This window comes from Scyliorhinus canicula, chromosome 12 (genome assembly GCF_902713615.1).
Source record: "Scyliorhinus canicula chromosome 12, sScyCan1.1, whole genome shotgun sequence".
NCBI classification, from domain to species: domain Eukaryota; kingdom Metazoa; phylum Chordata; class Chondrichthyes; order Carcharhiniformes; family Scyliorhinidae; genus Scyliorhinus; species Scyliorhinus canicula.
The window spans coordinates 49,935,014-49,947,403 of record NC_052157.1 but is presented as its reverse complement, the minus strand read 5'-3'; the positions used below and the strand labels follow the sequence as shown (position 1 = coordinate 49,947,403).

At 45.6% G+C, this 12,390-nt stretch overlaps 1 protein-coding gene across 1 annotated transcript in view; it reads left to right on the top strand.

Moving 5' to 3' along the window:
* adamts17 (ADAM metallopeptidase with thrombospondin type 1 motif, 17) overlaps positions 1-12,390 on the top strand; it is a 584,360-nt gene that overhangs the window by 351,764 nt on the left and 220,206 nt on the right. Inside the window, 1 exon segment of the mRNA XM_038813320.1 lies at positions 7,307-7,452. Coding sequence (XP_038669248.1) covers positions 7,307-7,452 — 146 coding nt within the window.

The following is a 12,390-nucleotide window of genomic DNA, read 5'->3' as shown; positions in this document are numbered from 1 at the left end:
GAGAGGGTGAAAGGAATTTAAAATAAGAAATCAGAATTTCAAACTTTAAAAAAAATGAATTTAGAGTACCCAGTTCATTTTCTTTTCCAATTAAGGGGCAATTTAGCGTGGCCAATCCACCTACCCTGCACATCTTTGGGCTGTGGGGGCGAAAGCCACGCAAACAAGGGGAGAATGTGCAAACTCCACACGGACAGTGATCAAGAGCCGGGATCGAACCTGGGACCTCAGTGCTGTGAGGCATCAGTGCTAACCACTGCGCCACCATGCTGCCCTTAGAATTTCAAACTTGAGACTTCTGCTCCCATTTCTGATGCCTAGAACATAATAGCTAGGGGAATCAAAGGTGCCACATCAAAAGTTACTATGTAAAATAAGAGCTCATGGCATCGGAGGTAACATTATCATGGATAGAGGATTGGTTAGCTAATAGGAAGCAGTGTAGGCATAAAGAGGTCATTTTCCCATTGCTGTAACTGGCGGAATGCCGCAGAGATCAGTGTTGAGGCCTCAAATATTCACAATTGATATAAATGATTTGAATGAAGGGATTGAATCTATGGTTGCGTAATTTGCTGATGACACAAAGATAAGCAGGAAAGTAAATCATGAGGAGGACATAGAGTCTACAAAGGTACTTAGATAAATTAAGTGAGTGGGCAAAGAATTAGCAGATGTGTAACCCTGGGAAATATGAGGTTATTCACTTTGGCAGGACGAATAAAAAAGTGACAGAGACTGCAGAACTCTTGAGGTATAGAGGGATCTGGGTGTCCTGGTGCATGAATTATAAAGTGTTTCAGCAAGTCTGTGTGGAGTTTGTACGTTCTCCCTGTGTTTGCGTCGGCTTCCTCCGGGTGCTTCAGTTTCCTCCCACAATTCAAAGATGTGCAGGTTAGGTGGATTGGACATACAAAATTGCCCTTTGGTGTCCAAAGGTTAGGTAGGGTTACGGGGACAGGGTGAGGCCATGGGCCTTGTGAGGGTGCTCTTTCAGAGGCTCAGTGCAGACTCGATGAGCCAAATGACCTCCTTCTGCACTGTAAAGATTCTACCATTCTCTGTGATTAAAAGGGAAATGAAATGTTGTTTATTGCAAAGGAAATTAAATATATAAGTAAGGAAGTTTTGCTGCACTTATACAGAGCATTTATGTGACCATATTTGGAGCACTGTGTACAGTTTCCTCTCCTTGGTTAAGAAAGGATATAATTCCCACATGTCCGGGACTAGGATGAGTAGGTTCTTTGGGGGTGAGGACAGGTGCACCAGATGTTCGAGGAGTCCAGCGAACCACGCCCATATGTTTTGGGCACGCCCAGCACTGGAAGAATTCTGGAAGAATTCTGGAAGGGGGTGGCGGGGACAGTGTCGAGGGTGGTTGGATCCAGGGTCAAACCAGGGTGGGGACTCGCGATTTTTGGAGTTGCGGTAGAGCCGGGAGTGCAGGAGGCGAAAGAGGCCGGTGTCCTGGCCTTTGCGTCCCTAGTAGTCCGACGAAGGATTCTGCTGCAGTGGAAGGATGCGAGGCCCCCAAGCGTGGAGACCTGGATCAGCGACATGGTGGGATTTATAAAATTGGAAAGGGTCAAATTTGCCCTGAGAGGATCAATACAAGGGTTCTATAAACGATGGCAGCCTTTTCTGGACTTCCTGGCTCAAAGATAGGTATCTTGGTTAATAGCAGCAGCAACCCGGAGAGGAGGGGGGGGTGTTCCTTATTGTAGTTTCTATTATGTAACTTAATACTGTGTTAATTTGCGTTGTTGTTCATGGAGGTGTGGCGAATGTTTATGATTGCTATTATTATTGTTATTTTTGGTGTCTTATTATGGTTCGTTGTTGTATAAATTCAAAATTTTTCAATAAAAATTATTTTAAAGAAAAAGAAAGGATATAATTGAAGTTCAGAGTTGGTTTACTCGACTGATTCTTAACTTGAAGTATTGGCTTGTGAGGAAAGGTTGGACAGGTCAAGTTTGTATCCATTGGAGTTTGGAAGAATGAGTGGTGATTTTACTGTATAAGATCCTGAGGGAATTTTACAGGGTGAATGCTGGGAGGATGCTTCCCCTTGTGGGAGAGACTAGAACTCGGGAGCACAGTTTACAAATCAGCGGCCGCCCATTTGAGACAGAGATGAGGAGAAATCTGACAAGGGGGTCAAAGGGTATTGGGGGTAGTGAGGAAGGTAGTGGCTACAACCAGATCAACCATGATCTTATCAAATGATTGAGCAATCTCAAGTGATAGAATGACCTATTCCTGCTCCTAATTGATATCTTCTATATGTTCACCTGAATCTCGCTTAATACTAACATTTACAGTCTTGTCACCTTTCAGAAAATGTTATGATTTCCCATTCTTCTTAGCCAATTGAATAATTTCACACTTGTGTCCCACTTACCTTCCTGTCTTCTCACTTAACCTGTCTACATCCCTTTGTATCCTCTGTCTGTTAATCAATCCTCAAATCATGCTGATACACCACCCCAGCCCCGTGAGCTCAAATCTAGTCCAACATCTTATTGCATACCTTCTGAAAATCCAAATATACTCTGGTTCCTCCTTATTTACCCTGCTAATTATACCCTGAAAGAAACATAATTTCCCTTTGGTAAATCCTGTTGGCACTGCCTAATTGTAATATTATTTTCCAAGTGTCCTGTTACCACGTCATTAATGATCAAATCGATCATGAATGATGTCCTCTCATTTTCCCTTCTGTTGATTCCAGACTAACTGACAATGGCCTTGATGTGAATTTCCACAGCTGATGGCCTAGTATAGCGGTATTATGGTGATGGTGGTAGGCAGTATTGGTGATGGAGCTGAGATGCATCTGAAAATTCAGCTCATGGACAAATAGAGGTAGTGAACAGTCTGATTCAGGCTTAGACTGTTGGCAGGGAGAGACCGCCTCCCGATACGGGGCCTTGCACTTCCGGTCGGGGGTCCGCGCATGCGCACGGCGGCGGCCCCTGTCGGCCGCCTCGCGAGACATGGCCGACCCACACTGCGGACTGGCACCAAGAAAATAGGCCTCCCCCCAGATCACGCGCGCCCGCAGATCGGTGGCCCTCGATCGATAGCCTGGCCATCCTGGGCACCCATCCACCAGTGAATGATCCCCCCCCCCCCCCCGCCTTCCACCAGGGTGGCCACGGACTGAGTCCGCAGCCACCACGCCGAGTACACGCCGGGTGCAACCATGAGAGAACCGCGCTGGCGGGAACTCGGCCAGCTGCACTCGGTGAATCGCCGTGGGGGCCTCTTTCAATGGCCCCCGACCAGAGTCGCGTCGACCGCGCGCGCCCGATTGGCGGCGATTCACCGGAGACCAATCACTGGTTTGATGCCCATTCTCCGGCACGCGCCGATCGCGATTTTGGTGCAGAGGCTTGGAGAATCCTGCCCCCGGATTGTGTGGCTGAGAAACGGAGCAGTGTAGGAACCGAAGACAGTGCCTTTGATCTTCAATATTTAATTTATGTTCATCTGATCCTGGATGTTGAAGGAACAAATCGAGGCAGCCGATGGGACAATTCCCCAGGATGGAGACTTTCCAGGCTTCGGAGTATGTTTAAATCTCAATGTAAGTCTTAAAGCCTGAAGCCTCAGTGATTATGTTCCAGTTGCCTGATCCCTGACCAACTCTTGCCAAACGTACCCAAGATTCAGTGAGGTATTATTAGAGGCCTCAAGAGCTAACTGGGCCCCTTTAAAATGGAATTCTCCAGTGAAGAACAGTGACTAACTGAGAATCACCTCAAGCACAAATGGCTTGTCTTTGCCGCAGACGCAGGTTTTCCTGCCACTGATTGTAGAAATGTTGCACATGCAGAGAGATGGAATGCAGGGATTTGGGAATCAAAGACCACAAGCCACTTAAAGCTATTGCACTGATGCAAAAAGGAATCAAACAGGAAAAGAAAATGTTGACCTTTATCTCTAGAGGGCTGGAATATAAAGGAGAGGAAGGGATGCTTCAGTTGTACAAAGCAATAGTCAATCTGGAGTAACAGTGAGAAGTCTTCCAACGCCAGGTTGAAGTCCAACAGGTTTGTTTCAAACACTAGCTTTCAGAGCACTGCTCCTTGCTCAGGTGAAATCCCCACATCTGGAGAAGTGGGTTCAGATCCGAGCACCGCACTGCCAGAGGGATATATGAGCCTTGGAGATTCACCAGAACAAACCTGAGACATTGTTATATCCTTTTGCAGGATGTGGGCTTCTTTGGAAAGGTCGGCATTTATTGCTCATTCCTAATTGCCCTTGAGAAATGGTGGTGGCGATTCTCCTTCTGGACCCGCTGCTTGCCTTGTAGTGTAGGTACACCTATAGTGCTATTACAGAGGGAGTTCCAAGATTTTAACCCAGTGACAGTGAAGGAACGGCAAAATATATCCAAGTCAGGATGGTGAGTGATTAGGAAGGGAATTCGCACATGGTGATGTTCCCATGCATCTGCAGCTCTTGTCCTTCTAGATGGTAGAGGTTACGGGTTGGAAAGTGCAGCCGAAGGAGCCAAGGTGTGGTGTTCCATTGCATCTTGATTGTGGTACAAGCTGCTGCCACTGTGCATCGGTGGTGGAGTGCGTGAATGGTTAAGCTGGTGTGTCGGGTGCCAATCAAGCTGTCTGCTTTGCTGTTGGAAAATGGGACTTGGAAACAGGCCATTTGCCCCTTCGAGCCTGCTTCTCCATTCAGTAAGATCATGGCTGATCTGATCATGGTCTTGATTCCTCTTTCTTGCCTGTCCTCCATAATCTTTAACTCCCTTGTCTATCAAAAATCTAGCTAATTCAGCCTTGAATATATGCAACAACCCAGCCATCACGGATTTCTGAGGAGGAAAATTCTAGGGATTAATGACCCTTTGAGAGAAAACAATTCTCCTCATCTCTGTCATTAAAAAAAGGAGACCTCTTATTCTTAAACTATGTCCCTTGGTTGTAGTCTCCCCCACAAGAGGAAATATTCTCCACCTTATCAAGTCCCCTCAGGATTTTACATGTTTCAATAAGATCACTTCTTATACTTCTAAACTCCAATGGGTTTAGGTTCAAGCTGTTCAACTTTTTTTCATAAAATAAGCACCATCCCTGGAATGAGTTGAGTGAACCGTCCCTGAACTCCTTCTAATGTAATTGTATCTGTTTGCAAATAGTGTTATGAAACCCTGGGCAAGTTCGCAGTCAATTCTAGCCCCATGTGCCCCAGAGTCGCAGCACAAGTGAATTACCATATAGTTCTCGTAGAAATTCCCGAATTATTTGGCCTTTGGCTGCCCAATGATTACAGTCACCAGGATTGTAAGTTGAAACACCATTATTATTTATTTAAAATAAGAATAGTAATGAGTTATGCAATACATACAACAGGATAACAACAAGCTAATACCTATTACCCCCTTTAACTGTCCCACCCTCTATCCACATACACAATACAGACAGACATAGAGGGGAAAAAGGGGAGAAATGATAAGAATGAAGATAAGAGTCTTTGTTTCAAATGGTGGTAGTTTAGCACATCCTTTTTTACAGCGTGCCGGTTGATCAAAACCTTTGGTTTACAGCTAGTAATGGTCTTGCATGCTGACTCATTCAATACAGCACTTACAGGCAGAAAACTTTCTGGAGAGATGCTTTTTTTCTTATTAAACTGGGCCTTCAGCTCGGGTTCACATTCAGGCCATATCTTTCTGTGTAGACACTTTATATCACATCAAACCTTGCTTTCAGCTCGTGGTTTGACGTCACGCCTTTGTAGCCTTGAGAGAATGACACCCAGTCTTGCTTGAGAGACAGTCAGCACTCACAGTGGCCTTATGGAGAGGATTTGTCAGATATTTTTGGAGAGAGTTTGTTAGATTTCTGCATCCCGGCTGCAGAATCAAAAGTGAAATCAAACTGGAACCTCGTGACTCTAAAAAGTATTTCAGTGGTATCAGATCCAATCGCCACCTTTTACCAGGCAGAGCACAGCCCTTTGGGCCAATTCATTAGTCACCAGCCAAATCAATTAAAGCAAGTCAGCACTGATGTCAGCCAGTCTGCAATCATCAGCCTAGAACAGCACAACCTTCTAGATCGTTCTGTTTGAATTAAAGATACAGGTTGCTTTGCCTTAAAAATTACAGGTCTATTGAACACCCATGGATCAAAAATGTAACAGGAAAAAGAAAAGATAGGGGGAAATAAGGGAATAAGCAGGAACATACAAGGAAGGCGCTTACAATAGGGATTTTGCGCACAAAATCCAGATGTGGTCACAGGTAGTCCCTGTATAGCTGAAGTAAAATTTCTATTATAGGGCAGCACGGTAGCGCAGTGGTTAGCACAGTTGCTTTACAACTCCAGGGTCTCAAGTTCGATTCCCGGCTTGGGTCACTGTCTGTGTGGAGTCTGCACATCCTCCCCGTGTCTGTGTGGATTTCCTCCAGGTGCTCCGGTTTCCTCCCACAGTCCAAAGATGTGCAGGTTAGGTGGATTGGCCATGCTAAATTGCCCTTAGTGTCCAAAAATGTTAGTTGGGGTTACGGGGCTGAAGTAGGGTGCTCTTTCCAAGGGCTGGTGCAGACTTGATGGCCGAATGGCCTCCTTCTTCACTGTAAATGATTCTATGATATTATATTCCTTTCGCGACAAACAACAACATTCTATTTCCCACCTAATCACTTGCTGTACCTTCAGACTAACTTTCTGTGCATCATGTACCCGGACAACCAGATCCCTCTGCGCCACAGAGATCTGAAATCTCTCTCCATTTAAGTAATATATTTTTCTATTCTTCCTGCCAATGTGACTAGTTCATATTTTCCCACATTCTATTTAATCTGCCAAATTTTTGCCCAGTCACTTAAACCGCCTATCTACGTTTGGGATACTATGTTCTCCCACCAGAGCTATATTGCTCCTGGTTCGGGCTGGCGCTGGAGCTGTACTGTAGCAGATTCAGAGTCGTTGAATTTAAATTTTGATGGCAGGCTGCATAGACTACACCTGTACTCCCTTGGGTCTTAAAAGTGAGGGGTGAACTGATTGAGGTGTTTAAATACTAAAATGATTTGCTCGATAAAATATTTGCTCAGGTGAGGAACGAGGAACAGAAGCATTCGGGAGGAAATTCAAAAAGCACTCTGTGGTGGTGGAAATCTGACCAAAATGGATTTTTGTTGAATAAGTGAATCGAGGTACTTATGGAAGGCTGTGGGGGCAATAAATGGCCTCCTGTTCTTGTGTTACTGCTAAACAGCTGGTGTGGAGGTGCAGGTTTTAATGTATACTTTCTACTGTGATTTAAGTGGTGCAGAGCAGGGGAGTGTGTCAGCAAAACGCCAATCCCGGAGCACGTGGATGGAGACTGGAGTATGTGGAGCCAGTGGAGTATGTGTAGCAGGACCTGTGGAACTGGAGCCAGGTTTAGACAAAGAAAATGCGACAATCCCCCGTAAGTGATTTTGACAAAGCTCTACTGCAAAATGTGCTGTAATTTATTGCTGTGCTGCCAAGTGTGGAGGTGCCTCCTGATGCCAGATTACATACTGTCACCCTGATTCTTGGAGCACATGGTGGTAATGATTCAGTATTCAAAGCAATTGCTTAGATTACAGGAAGAACACTTGTTTCTCATCTCAAATGCATAGGAAAAATTAAAAAGCCTCGAGTCATGTGTAAGACATTGCTCAAGATTCAACTCACTGCAGGCAAAAGAAAATCAGGTTTTGCATTCATGTTAAATTCTTCTTCTGTCTTCCTTTAGAGGGATAAAGACAGTGCATATGCAGGCAGGCGGAGGATTGCTTGGGAATCTCTGTTCCATCCCTGAAAATACTGAATCTCCCATTTCATCATTCAGCCACTCCTCACCTATATTATTTTGGACACAAAATATGACAGCAAACTACACACGGCACTATATCCAAAACAGGCTGGAGAGGTGGAAGGATTGGGGATATGGAATATGATGTCCCTGATAGAGCCGCAGGGGCTATTATTCCTGAGTCGAATTCATACATTTGGAAAAGTGTTCATCTGAAAAACATGACCACCATGTACAGACACCATCAACAAATATCATTGTGTGCAGGCACTATGAACAGTCTCTCTACATAATAATAATAATCTTTATTAGTGTCACAAGTAAGCTTACATTAACCCTGCAATGAAGTTACTGTGAAAATCCCCTAATCGCCACACTCCGTCGTCTGTTCAGGTACACAGAGGGAGAATTCAGAATGTCCAATTCACCTAACAAGCATGTCTTTCGGGACTTGTGGGAGGAAACCGGAGCTCCGGAGGAAACCCACGCAGCTCCAGCGTCCCAGGTTCGATTCCCAGCTTGGTCACTCTCTGTGCGGAGTCTGCACGTTCTCCCCTTGTCTGCGTGGGTTTCCTCCGGGTGCTCCGGTTTCCTCCCACAGACCAAAGGTGTGCAGGGTAGATGGATTGGTCATGTTAAATTTCCCTTAGTGTCCAAAAAAAAAAGGTTAGGTGGGGTTACAGAGATACGGTGCCCAAAAAGGTTAGGCGGGGTTACTGGGATAGGGTGGAGGTATGGGCTTAAGTAGGGTGCTCTTTATAAGGGCTGGTGCAAACTCGATGAGCCGAATGGCCTCCTTCTGCACTGTAAATTCTATGATATGATAATTCTAGTTAGCCTCATATCAGAAATGGGAAAGTTGCGTGTGTCTATTATGAAAGATGTGATAAGAGGACATTTGGAAAGCATTAACAGAATTAGACAAAGCCATCATGGGTTTATGAAAGGCAAACCATGCTTAACACATCTACTGGAGTTTTTTGAGGATGTAACTAGTGGAGCAGATAAGGGAGAACCAGTGGATGTGGTGTATTTGGATTTTCAGAAGGCTTTTAATGATGTCCCTCATAAGAAGCTAGTAGGAAAAATTGAAAGCCCATGATAGGGGGCATGGAGCGGGAATTGGTTGACAGACAGGAAACAGAGTGGAAATAAATGAGTCTTTTTCCGAGTGGCAGGCAATGGCTAGTGAGGTACTGCAGGGATCAGTGCTTGGTCCCCAGCTGTTTACGACATACATAAACGATCTGAATAAGGAACCCGAATGTAACATTTCCATGTTCGCTGATGGCACAGAATTGGGTGGAATTGTGAGTTGTGAGGAGGATGCAAGGAGACTTCTAAATTGATTGAGTGGGAAACACATGGCAGATGCAGTGCAGTGCAGCTAAATGTGAAGTTATAAACTTTGGTGTGAAAATCAGAAAGGAAGAGTATTATTTAAATGGTGACATATTGGGAAGTGTGGATGTGCAAGGCGGTCTGGATGGCCTTGTACACCAGTCAATGAAAGTGGAGAGGCAGGTGCAATGAGCAATTAGGAAGGCAAATTGGATGTTGGCTTTCATTTGTGAGAGGATTTGAGTTCAGAAATAGGAATGTCTTACTGCAGTTATATAAGGCCTTGGTGAAACCACATTTAGAGAGTTGCATGCAGTTTTGGTCGGCCTGCCTAAGAAAGGATATACTTGCCATCGAGGGAGTGCAGCAGAGGTTCTCTAGGCTGATACCGGAGTTGACAGGACCGTCCTATGAGGAGAGGTTGGTTCGACTGGGCCTGTATTCACCAAAGTTTAGAAGGATGAGAGGAGATCTGATTGAAACGTATAAAATTCTAACAGGGCTGCACAGACTGGATGCAGGGAGGATGTTTACCTTGGTTGGGGAATCTAGAACCCAGGGATACAGTCTCAGGATACGAGATGGACCATTTAGGACTGAGGTGAGGAAACATTTATCCACTCAAAGGGTGGTGAATCAGTGGAATTCTCTACCACAGATGGCTGTGAAGGCCAAGCTACTGACTATATTCAAGAAAGCGATAGATAAATTTTAAAATTTTAATGGAATAAAGGGTTAGGGGAGAAAGCGGGTATTTGGCATTGAGATGGAGGACCAGCAATGATGATACTGAATGGTGGAGCAGGCACAGAGGGATGAATGGCCTATTCCTCCTAGTTCCCATGTACAGAGGCTCCATAGACAGCTTCTCTCACCTCGCACACAGGCACTGTAGACAGTCTCTCTCACCCCATTGTCATGTGAGAGTACCTTTAAGAAATGGGTGTTCATCTATATAAATATCTGTAGTGAAAGTACCTTTAAGAAATGGGTGTTTATTACTGCAGCGATGTCAGAGAGTGGGTGGAGCTGGGCTGTCTGTCAGCTTTTTACTTTCGTTTTAGGAAGTTTGCTGCAGGGTGTTTTAGTTTCGTTTTCAGAGCTGGATAGCTGCAGTCACAGCCAGAAGGGGTATTAGTCTCTCTCTCTGTAATCTAAAAACTGTAAATCGATCCTTTGGTGATTTAAAATTAATAACTATTCTCAGTAGTGACTTTAATCTGATGTGCTTCTGTTCAAGGTGTTTTTTTTAAAGTCTTATGGATGTTAAAAGGACAGTTTAAGGATTACTAAGTGTTGTATTTTTTGGGGGTTATATTTGAATTGATGGTTGCTAAGATGTTCTCTGTATGTTTTTAAAAGGTTAACTTGAGTTCATAGAATAATCATTGTTTTGTTTTAAAAAATACTTTTCCATTTCTGCTGTATCACACCGGTAGAGTGGGCCATGTGCTCCTCATACCTCAATCAATTAAAAGTTGTGGGTCAGGTGTACACCATGATACACTGCACTGACAGTGCAGTGCTAGTACTGACTCTCTGACAGTGCAGAAGTCTCTCAACACTGACCCTCTCATAATGCAGAACTCTCAGCACTGACTCGCTGACAGTGCAGCACCCTTGCAGCACTGAATCTCATAGTGCAGCACCCTCGCAGCACTGACTCTCTGACAGTGCAGCACCCTCGCAGCACTGACTCTCTCACAGTGCAGCACACTCTCATCTCTGACAGTGCAGCACCATTGCAGCACTCACTCTCTGACAGTGCAGCACCCTCGCAGCACTGACTCTCTGACAGTGCATCACTCTCTCTGCACTGACTCTGATAGTGCAGCACACTCTCAGCACTGACTCTCTGACAGTGCAGCACCCTCGCAGCACTGACTCTCTGACAGTGCAGCACTCTCTAGCACTGAGACTCTGACAGTACAGCACTTACAGCACTCTCTCTGCACTGACTCTGACAGTGCAGCACTCTATCAGCACTGACTCTCTGTCAGTGCAGCACTCTCTCAGCACTGACTCTCTGTCAGTGCAGCACTCTCTCAGCACTGACTCTCTGACAGTGTCGCACTCTGTCAGCACTGACTCTCTGTCAGTGCAGCACTCTCTCAGCGCTGACTCTCTGAAGCACTCTCTCAACACTGACTCTCTGAAGCACTCTCTCAGCACTGACTCTCTGTCAGTGCAGCACTCTCTCAGCGCTGACTCTCTGAAGCACTCTCTCAACACTGACTCTCTGAAGCACTCTCTCAGCACTGACTCTCTGACAGTGCAGCACTCTCTAGCACTGAGTCTCTGACAGTACAGCACATTCTCTGCACTGACTCTGACAGTGCAGCACTCTCTCAGCACTGACTCTCTGACAGTGTCGCACTCTGTCAGCACTGACTCTCTGTCAGTGCAGCACTCTCTCAGCGCTGACTCTCTGACAGTGCAGGACTCTCTCAGCACTGACTCTCTGACAGTGCAGGACACTCTCTTTTAAAAAAAATAATTTTTATTAAGATTTTTACAAAATATAAACAACACAACAATATTAACAACACAACCGCGGTAAAAACCCAAGAACAACACCCACCCAACTTCAAAAGCAACTGCAAACAAAAGAAAAAACAAAAAAACACCCAAACAACAAAAGGGAAAGAGATAACACCCGCCATATCCCACAAACCTATGTTGACAGTTCTCCCTCCCACCGAACCAAACCCCTCCCCTCCCTGGTTGCTGCTGCTGCCGGCCTATTTCCCTACCGTTCCGCCAGGAAGTCCAGGAAAGGCTGCCACCGCCTAAAGAACCCTTATACTGATCCCCAAAGGGCAAATTTCACCTTCTCCAATTTAATGAACCCCGTCATATCATTGATCCAGGCCTTGACACTTGGGGGCCTCGCATCCTGCCATTGAAGCAAAATCCTCCACCGGGCTACTAGGGACGTAAAGGCCAGAACACCGGCCTCTTTCGCCTCCTGCACTGCCGGCTCCACTGCAACCCCAAAAATTGCAAGTCCCCAGCCTGGCTTGACCCTGGATCCCACCACCCACGACACCGTCCTTGCTACCCCCTTCCAAAACTCCCCCAGTGCTGGGCACGCCCAAAACATATGGGCGTGGTTCGCTGGGCTCTCCGAGCACCTAGCACACCTGTCTTCACCCCGAAAAACCTACTCACCCTCGCCCCTGTCATGTGGGCCCTATGCAGCACCTTGAACTGTATGAGGCTAAG